Source organism: Perca fluviatilis, chromosome 7 (genome assembly GCF_010015445.1).
Source record: "Perca fluviatilis chromosome 7, GENO_Pfluv_1.0, whole genome shotgun sequence".
Lineage (NCBI taxonomy): Eukaryota > Metazoa > Chordata > Actinopteri > Perciformes > Percidae > Perca > Perca fluviatilis.
In genome coordinates this window covers 35,207,879-35,218,983 of record NC_053118.1, presented here as the reverse complement: position 1 = coordinate 35,218,983, position 11,105 = coordinate 35,207,879, and the positions used below count along the sequence as shown (strand labels likewise).

At 33.3% G+C, this 11,105-nt stretch overlaps 1 protein-coding gene across 1 annotated transcript in view; it reads right to left on the bottom strand.

Moving 5' to 3' along the window:
• The window catches only part of wdr73 (WD repeat domain 73), a 22,166-nt gene extending 11,329 nt beyond the window's left edge, over positions 1-10,837 (bottom strand). Inside the window, exons 1-4 of the mRNA XM_039806874.1 lie at positions 10,725-10,837; positions 8,302-8,369; positions 6,806-6,891; positions 6,621-6,709 (exon numbers count right to left, since the gene is read on the bottom strand). Of these exons, the coding sequence (XP_039662808.1) occupies positions 6,621-6,709; positions 6,806-6,891; positions 8,302-8,369; positions 10,725-10,795 (314 nt within the window). The 5' untranslated portion in view covers positions 10,796-10,837. The remainder of the gene's footprint in view (positions 1-6,620; positions 6,710-6,805; positions 6,892-8,301; positions 8,370-10,724) is intronic.
• Positions 10,838-11,105: the final 268 nt, after the last annotated feature.

Genomic DNA, 11,105 nt, shown 5'->3' with positions numbered 1-11,105 from the left:
CCTGCTGTATTGCGCTATGACTTTTTTCTGGACTTTACTATAATTCGTGGCTTCTTCTCTCCCTATACTCAGGACCTTTCCTTGTTTACTTACCTTCATGCATTTTTCTGGTACGCTGACTTTTTTTCCCTGACTTACTTATAGTACAATTCTTTTTCCACCTCACTATAATGACTCTTTTTTCAATTAACCATACCTGTGACCTTTTTTCAATTCTTTACCTCATACCCATGACTTTTTCGACTCTTACCTTATACTGTGACTTTTTTCCAACTCTTACTATAATATGACTCTTTTTCACTTTTACTATACTCATTTTTTTCCCTATATACCTTCTACTTTTTTCTACTCTACTATACATGATCTCTTTTTCGTCTACTATATCTCTTTTTTCTACCATAATACCCACTTTTTCTCTCACTTCACTATACCGTGACTTTTTTCCCTACTCTAATATGACTCTTTTTCACCCTTACCATACAACGTACTTTTTCTCTTACATATACCTCCTTTTTTTTTCACACTATAGTGACTTTTTTTCTCCACTTACTATACTCGTACTTTTTCCCCTCCATACCTGTGATTTTTTTCGGACCTCACTATACTGTGACTTTTCGACTTACTATACTGTCACTTTTTCTCACTTACCATACCACGACTTTTTTCGACTTCACTATACTGTGACTTTTTCGACTTCTATACCCACTCATGTGCTTTTTTCCACTTACTATAACTCACTCTTTTCTCACTTTTTCCTTATAAAGTTTTATATAATATGACTTTTTTTCCCTTTATACATTCACTTACTTAACTTTTTTCACTTACTCTTTTCCGACCTATATACTGTGACTTTTTTCAATTTTACTATAATATGACTTTTTCCTTACTATACTGTGACTTTTTTTCCACATAATATACTTTCACTTACTATACTGTGACTTTTTTCGACTCTACTATACATGACTTTTTTCGACTTACTATACTGACTTTTTTACTTCTACTATACGTGACTTTTTCCCACTCTACTATACTTCAGTTTCTCCATTTCACCCTAGATTTTTTATATGACTTTTCCCTACTTACCTTTTTCTACCTACCTACTATACTTTTTCCCACTTTACTATACATGACTTTTTTCATTTACTATACATACTTTTTTCCACTTACTATACTCATGACTTTTCTACTTAAATGACTCTTTTCTTACTATATGTGATTTTTTTTCACTTACAACTATGACTTTTTTCACTTCTACTATACACGACTTTTTTTTCTCACTTTACTATAAAATGATTTTTTATACTATACCGACTTTTTCTACTTACTATACGTGACTTTTTCATTTACTATAATTGCTTCACAATTTTAATATTTTTTAATACTACACTGACTTTTTCACAACCCACCTCACTACCCTTTTTTTCTACTAACCTACTTTTTTCATTTCATACCTTGACTTTTTTTCACTCTACCACTACTCACCCACCGCCTTTTTTACTTACTATCACTTTTCCCAATTTTTTCGCTTACTATACTTTCAATATTTTTCCTATTACATACTATGACTTTTTCCCATACTCGTGACTTTTTCCTCCCTCAACTTTTCATTACTCATACTTCTTTTTTCACCCCATACCTACTTTTTTCACTCACTATACCATGACTTTACTTACTATACGGACTTTTTTCGATTAAATACACATCTTTTTCGCCTCTTTTTTTTCGTACTATACTATGACTTTTTTCTGACCTCTACTCATACAACACCTTTTTTTCACTTACTTATAAAATGACTTTTTTCACCTTACTATACTGTGACTCTTTTTCATTATAATGACTTTTTTTCCGCTCTTATAATATTTTTTTCCTTACTATACTGACTTTTCCCAATTTACTATACGTGACTTTTCCACTTATACTATGACTTTCACACTATACTATGACTTTTTCAACTACCATACTATGACTTTTTCCACCTACATAAATATTTTCTCACTATACTATGATTTTCTACTACATACATACTTTTTTTCATACATAAATGACTCCTTCCCTTACTTAATACTGACTTTTTTCATATACTATACTCTTCTCCCCACTTACTATACTGTGACTTTTTTTCGACTTCTACTATACTATGACTTTTTCCCACTTACTATACTATAATTTTTACATGCGACTTTTTCCACTTATAACACTTTTCTACTTTATAATATTCTTTTTTCACTTACCTATACTATGACTTTTTTTTACCATACATGATTTTTTCACCCTTACCATACTGTAGACTTTTCCCCTTCTAATGCTCTCCACTTACTATAAATGACTTTCGACCTACTATACTGTGTTCTTTCTTTATAATATGACTCTTTTTCCCACCTACTTCACTTACATACTGATTCTTACTATAAATGACTTTCGACTACTTATACTTTTCCCCTCTATATACCTTCACTTACTTACCTCTTCTTTCCTACCATACTATGACTTTTTCCCTACATACCCTTCACTTTCCTTCTATAACTACTTTTCCCTTACTTACTGACTTTTTCAACTTTTTTCCCTCGACTTTTTATATAATACTTTCCTACCATACGTGACTTCTACTTACAGATTCTTTTATTTTTTTCCTACCTACATTCCCCGCTTATATGTGCTTTTTTTCCTATTTTTCGACACTATACAGACTTTTTCTTTTTTTTATACCGTTTTCGACTACACACTTTTCACATATTATTTTCACATACATTTTCTAAATTTTTCCACTCACCATACATGACTTTCCCCACCATACGACTCCCCTCACTCTCACATACCAAACTTTCCAACTCACCATACTTACTTTTTCACTTACCATACGCTTTCCTACCAACGCGACTACTATACTCTCTCCTCACTCGTACTTTTCTACTACACTCTCCCACACTGGTTTTTCCACTTATTTCTACCTGCTTTTTTCTACCTCTACTATAATGACTTTTCCTACCATAAACCTTTTTCACTACTATACTATCTTTTCGACTTACTATACTCGTGACTTTTTTCATTTACTATAATATGACTTTTCGACAACCATACCTACTTTTTCACTACTATACGTGACTTTTCACAACATATTTTTCCACCATCCTTTCACTTTTTCAATAATATTTTCTTACTATATTATTTTTCCACTATAAATGACTTTTCACATAAACGACTTTCACTTACTATACTACCATTCTGACTTTTGACTTACTATAATTGATCTTACACTATACTGCGACCTCTTTATGGATTTTTCCCTCTTACTCATAATTGTGACTTTTCCACTTACTTACCCATGACTTTTTCCTCTTAACTTTCTTAATTTTCCACATGTTTTTCGACTTTACTATACTTTTTCTTACTATACCCTGTGATTTTCCACTTTTTTCTTTGTTTTCCCTTCACTTACAACGACTTTTTTCGAATACTATACCGACTTTTTCCACTACTATAATGTGACTTCTCTTACTGGCTTCTTTTTCCTACTATACTTGATTTTTTCTTATATACTGTGCTTTTTTCACTTACTATAATATGACTTTTTCCACTCTACTATACCGACTTTTTCTCATTATATAATATGACTTTTACTACTATAAATGACTTTTTCTTACTACTTTTTCCACTTAATTATACTCACTTTTTCTACTATACTCGTGACTTTTTTCGACTTACTATAATATGACTTTTTCGACTACTATACTGTGATTTTCCTCAATTTTCTACTTACTATACTTACTGTGATTTCCCCTTTACCATACGTGATTTTTCCCACTACTATTTTTTCAATTTACTATACCATGACTTTTTCCTACTATAACTATGATTTTTCCCCGACTCTTAATACAGTTTTCAACATATTTCCCCCACTATAATGTACTTTTTTCGACTTAATATACTCACGTTTCAACTTACTATACTGTACTTTTTTCGACTTACTATAATATGACTTTTTTCACTTACTATACTGGATTTTTTCACTTTACTATAATATGACTTTTTCCACTTCATTTTTTTCTACTTTACTATAATATGACTTTTTTCTACCTTACTATACAACGACTTTTTCGACTCTACTATAAAATGACTTTTTTTCTGACTTACTATACTGTGACTTTTTTTCTAATTATACTAATGACTTTTTTTTGGACTTTACTATACTGTGGACTTTTTTCAACTTTACTATAATATGATTTTTTTCACTCTTACTATAATGTGACTTTTTTTTACTTACTATAATATGATTTTTCTCATTATATACATGACTTTTTTCGACTTACTATAATTGTGACTTTTTTTCGACTTACTATACTATGACTTTTCTCTACTATACCATACTATGACTTTTTTCGACTTACTATACTGTGACTTTTTTTCGACATACTATACTATGACTTTTTTTCGACTTTTACTATACTATGACTTTTTCCGACTTACTATACTATAACTTTTTTTCGACTTACTATACTATGACTTTTTTTCGACTTACTATACTATAACTTTTCCCGACTTACTATACTGTGACTTTTTTTCGACTTACTATACTATGACTTTTTTCGACTTACTATACTATGACTTTTTTTCGACTTACTATACTGTGACTTTTTTTCGACTTACTATACTATGACTTTCTCGAATTTACTATACTCATGATTTTTTTCCCCTTACTATACTGTGACTTTTCCCACTTTACTATACTATGATTTTTTCTCAATTTTACTATACTGTGATCTTTTTTCGACTTTTACTATACTGTGACTTTTTTTCGACTTACTATAATATGACTTTTTTTCGACTTACTATACTATGACTTTTTTCGACTTACTATACTATGACTTTTCCCGACTTACTATACTGTGACTTTTTTTCGACTTACTATACTATGACTTTTTTCCCGACTTACTATACTATGACTTTTTTTCGACTTACTATACTATGACTTTTTTCGACTTACTATACTATGACATTTTTTCGACATGCTGACTTTTTTCCGACTTACTATAGTACAATTTTTTTCCACTTACTATAATGACTTTTTTTCGACTAACCATACTATGACTTTTTTTCGACTTACCATACTATGACTTTTTTTCGACTTACTATACTGTGACTTTTTTTCCACTTACTATAATATGACTTTTTTTCGACTTACTATACTACGACTTTTTTCGACTTACTATACTGTGACTTTTTTTCGACTTACTATAATATGACTTTTTTTCGACTTACTATACTGTGACTTTTTTTCGACTTACTATAATATGACTTTTTTTCGACTTACTATACTGTGACTTTTTTTCGACTTACTATAATATGACTTTTTTTCGACTTACTATACTAACGACTTTTTTTCGACTTACTATACTATGACTTTTTTCGACTTACTATAATGTGACTTTTTTTCGACTTACTATACTGTGACTTTTTTCGACTTACTATACTGTGACTTTTTTTCGACTTACTATAATGTGACTTTTTTTCGACTTACTATACTATGACTTTTTTTCGACTTACTATACAACGACTTTTTTTCGACTTACTATACTGTGACTTTTTTTCGACTTACTATACTACGACTTTTTTCGACTTACTATAATGTGACTTTTTTCGACTTACTATACTGTGACTTTTTTTCGACTTACTATACTATGACTTTTTTTCGACTTACTATACAACGACTTTTTTTCGACTTACTATAATATGACTTTTTTTCGACTTACTATAACATGACTTTTTTTCGACTTACTGACTTTTTTCGACTTACTATACTACGACTTTTTTTCGACTTACTATACTGTGACTTTTTTTCGACTTACTATAATATGACTTTTTTTCGACTTACTATACTGTGACTTTTTTTCGACTTACTATAATATGACTTTTTTTCGACTTACTATACTGTGACTTTTTTCCACTTACTATAATATGACTTTTTTCGACTTACTATACAACGATTTTTTTCGACTTACTATACTACGACTTTTTTCGACTTACTATAATATGACTTTTTTTCGACTTACTATACTGTGACTTTTTTCGACTTACTATACTGTGACTTTTTTCCGACTTACTATAATATGACTTTTTTCGACTTTACTATACACACGCACTTTTTCGAACTTACTATACTATGACTTTTTTTCGACTTACTATACTATGACTTTTTTTCGACTTACTATACAACGACTTTTTTTCGACTTACTATAATATGACTTTTTTTCGACTTACTATACTATGACTTTTTTTCGACTTACTATACAACGACTTTTTTTCGACTTACTATAATATGACTTTTTTTCGACTTACTATACTGTGACTTTTTTTCGACTTACTATAATATGACTTTTTTTCGACTTACTATACAACGACTTTTTTTCGACTTACTATAATATGACTTTTTTTCGACTTACTATAAAATGACTTTTTTTCGACTTACTGACTTTTTTCGACTTACTATATTATGACTTTTTTCGGTAACTTTAGCCAACAGCATTAACACCGTCACGAGGCGACGATGTTCTTATAAAACCGGGAACAACTTCTAACTAGCTGTTCCCGCTGAATCATATCTCTCTCGTGTGTTACAATCTCACCTCGTTCCTGGGACGTGTCTGAGGCAGCAAACAGGACCTTCTGCGAACCCACCGTGGACAACTTTGAAGTCCCGTTCTGCACAGAGACCCTGAACACAACACACCAACAGCAGAGGCTAAAAGTGACATTTGGATGTTGCGTTTATAAAAAAATAACCCCCCAGAGGGATGGACTGATTTGTTACCTTGTTTTCATCAGCCAAGAGTTTCAGAGGTAAATGCAGCTCCAGAATTTCATTTTTAGACGAGCTGTATCCTGCGACGCACACGGCTGTAAACGTAACAAACGATGATAAAAAGTTGAATTTGAGTTTGAGCACATCTCCTCTTGTGTAAGATTGTTCAACATAACCAAGAGTATGCTTCCTGTTGATCTTTTGTGTGGATGAAAGATACACTGGAGCCATTCATCTGCATGTACAGCAGAACAGAAGATCTGCAAACTTTCAAAGCTAACAGGTAGCAGGTGGCAAAACGCAGAAGAAGACATTTTAGGCGATCAAAATGTTCCAGTTCATTTTGATGAAGTTAAAACACACAGTGAGAGGGTCAGAGTTTAAGATGAAAACACAGACAACACCCAAAGACAAGTTGAGGTCTATTTTAATGTCCACAGTGTTAGCATGGTTAGCGTTGCTAAGCTTCTGTCCTGACTGACAGAAGATAAAGCAGGGGATGATTTAGGACCTATTTTAAAATAAATGGGACCATTATTTAAAAAAATTAACATCATGCTGTGTTGAAGACTTGAAACTAGCGATCATTAACTCGTTATAAAAATTGTTTGAGGTAATAAATCAAGTAAGAAGTAGGCTCATTTTCTCATAGACTGCTATAGAAACAGTGGAGTCGCCCCCTGCTGGATGTTAGATAGAATGCAGCTTTAAAGGTCCGATGTGTGGGAATGTCTCCCATCCAGCACTGCGATCGCATATCGCAATCAACTCTCTCGCAGTTCAAAGTACATATTACAGCTACGGTAGCCTTCGCGCTTTAAAAAGCCGGTCTCTTGCTCTTTTCTGGCCGAAGAAGAAGAAGACTCCTGTTCCTGAAATTTGGATTTTGAATAAGTGTGGTCCTCCACGTTTCCTTCTTCAAACTTGTCGGGGCCGGGGAAGCTACGATACCCGTTAGCAGCATTAGCAGCACCTGTGAGTTTATCATGTGACAGAGAAAACGCGAAAGGAGGAGCAGGATGTCCTGTATGTCCCTTACACACACACACACACACACACACACACACACACACAAAGGTGGAGCAGTATGTTCTGTATGTCCCTTACACACACACACACAACACACACACACACACACACACACACACACACAACACACACACACACACACACACACACACACACACACACACACACACACACACACACACACACACACACACACACAAAAAGGCGGAGCAGTAGGTCCTGTATGTCCCTTACCGGCTAACGTATTTCAAGATGGAGCATGAATATGGAGCGTCTACCCCAGTTCATGCAAATGCAAACATAAAATTTCAAGCCAAAAGGAATACTTGGAATTGATGGTGGAGGTCAATATTCATGAAAAAGCACAAGTTTGTGAACACAGATTTTGGTAATGAACAACTAAACACGTTACACACTGGGCCTTTTAGGCCCTTGGATAATAAAGAAGATTGTTATGATTAAATATATGAACTCACTCCTCCCTGACGTCCACTCGATGACCTGGGTCGGATGTTCCAGCTGATACACATGAAGATCTTTGTACCTGAGGAAACCAGACAGGTGTTAAAGACGTCACAAGTTCAGGACCAAAACCACAGACACAGTGCCCAAAAATTCTGAAACGTTGGGACCATGGACTGTTTTTTTTGTTGTTTTATTAACACGTTTATTTTGAAATTTAGTGAAATTATTTCCGTGTTAACATCTTGTCACAAAAACCAATATTTGACTATTTCTGCCTGTTTTATTTCTTACATCTGAATAAAAGACTTACAGACGTACACTTAGGGCTGCAACGATTATTTTCTTAAGAAAATGGTGAAAAGTGTCGCTCAGCGTTTCCCAAAAAGCACAAGACGACGTCCTCAAATGTCTTGTTTTGTCCACAACTCAAAGATATTTAGTTTACTTTCACAGAGGAGAGAAGAAACTACAACAATATTCACATTTAACAAGCTGGAAGCAGAGAAGTTTTACTTTTTTTTCATAAAAATGACTCAAACCGCTTATAAAAATAGTTGGTGATTAATTTAATAGTTGACAACTAATCGATTTATCTTTGCAGCCCTACTAACACATTTACACATTGTATCTTAATCTTTCAAGTGGGCACTAAGGCCATGAACAGAAACCAATATTTGACAAGTTTAACTTTACTTATTTACTTATATCTTGTACATAAGTAGGCACTTATGCCACACACTGTTTAAAAGTAAAAAAAAAAAAAGTAAATATTGAATATATTTAACTGATACTAGCGATTTCTAGTCTGTGACATATATTGGGCTTCATTTAATAAACATAACCTGTAGTAGTACACAATCGTATGTGTATTGTTTTGATTACAATGTGCGGAATTACTTTACGTTGCCTATTTATTTCTATTTATTATACGCCATTGTTGTTTATGTGTGTGTGACGTCAAAAACTGTAACTGGGAGTACAACCATCTGGTACCAGTTCACGGGGAGTAAGTTACAGTGTTTGACTGCCGTTCCAGGGCGCTTTCACGGGGAGAAGGTTGTGAAAACACAAAGTTACGGGTTGCCTGGAACGCAGCATCAGTTCAATGTTCAATAAACAAATTTAAAATTATTTCCTTTGGTTTGTTTGTTGTTGGTTTGCATTGTAAATTTAGAAGAATACTAAGAGCAGCAGAAATGCAGAACTGAGTACACTTTACAATCGGTTTATTAATGGCAAGTAATATTATCGCGATATTCAACAACGTTATCACATATCACGTATTTTCCTCATAGTGCAGCAGTTACAGAAACACTTTTAGTAAATATGTGGGCAAAACAATACTGCATTGTCAAACTGTTTAGTAGTGTTGCATAGTTATTTTAATAGTTAAAGAATTTTCTATGGGGCATGGGGTTTTTGATCTAAAATCACTGATTTTCTTGCAACGCTGCGATTTAAAAAACTAACATTTACTATTGTTTGGCCCGTGACTCCTTATATTTTTGGCATGGCACACTATCAAAAAAGTTTGGCCACCCATGTCCTACATTAAAAACAAGGTATACATTATATATATATATATATATATATATATATATATATATATATATATATATATATATAATAAAATATATTTTAAGATGTAAACATAGCTGCAGGACTAAGTGTTGTAGGGGCTGTAGAGAAGAAGTTTTATGAAACCATTAAAAAAAAAACAGACAGGGAAGTCCTCAAGCTAACCTGAAGACATATATTTACATGTTAATGTAGCTAGTATTTCATTTCACAGCTTCACGTCCCCATTCTCCATAACGTCAAATCATATTATTACACTCCACGATTGGTCATTAGCAAAGTTTATTTCATTTTTATGATAAAAGTGTATATTCTTTCTATAAACCGCTGGTATTTTATCTTGACACCAGACCCCATTCAAAAAAATTTATATTTAATATTTTCTATATGAGGGCGAAGCACATATATCTTAGCTATACATTACGACTTAATTTTTTTAAATCAATGGAAACGCCTCTTCAATTCGGCATGGATAGAGTCCACCGAAGACACGTTTCTTAAACATAATTTACATATGGTTGCGTTGGTTTTGAGTTTAGGCACACAGCGGTTTCAAAGACCTGGGATGAAAATGTTAGCGATAAACTAGCACTTCTTAAACTTGACCTTTTAGCGAAATAGGGGACTGCTAAGTTTAGTAAAACCAAGCCGAATTGAAAAATGGCTGAATTAGATGCAGGACATGTTTTTTTTTTTTTTTTTTTTAAAACCCCCCCCGGGGGGTGAAGTAAGGGGAATAAAAATTTAAAATTTTTTTTTTTTGGGTTGGTTTTTGGGGGGGAGGTGGCAAAAATGAAGCTTCTAGCTAGCTAGCAGCTAACATAAAACTTTTAAACAAAGAGGAAACATTTCTCACGTTTTCAGCGACTCGATAAACCAGTCGTCTAAAATATCATTAAAGTCTAAAGTTTCTTCCATCTCAGCCATCACCTACTGCAGACTGCAGGCATGCGTCTGTTGTTGTTTGACTTCCTGTGTGTCTCATTCTTGAGTTTATTGGTGGCTCATTCAACTAATGGATCAAGTTTCCCCGCCACCTGCTGGACAGGAGCTCCATATTTTAGTAGGCCTAATGTTCAGCCCAGCTTTGCACTTCCAGACCTACCCCCCACAGCGCTGTTTAATAAATAATTAATAAAATAGGAAACCGTTTACTTGCTTTTTTTTCTAGTCACAAAATTTGACATTTCAACAAACAGACTTCCCTGTATTGTAGACGACAGTTAGCCTACTTGTT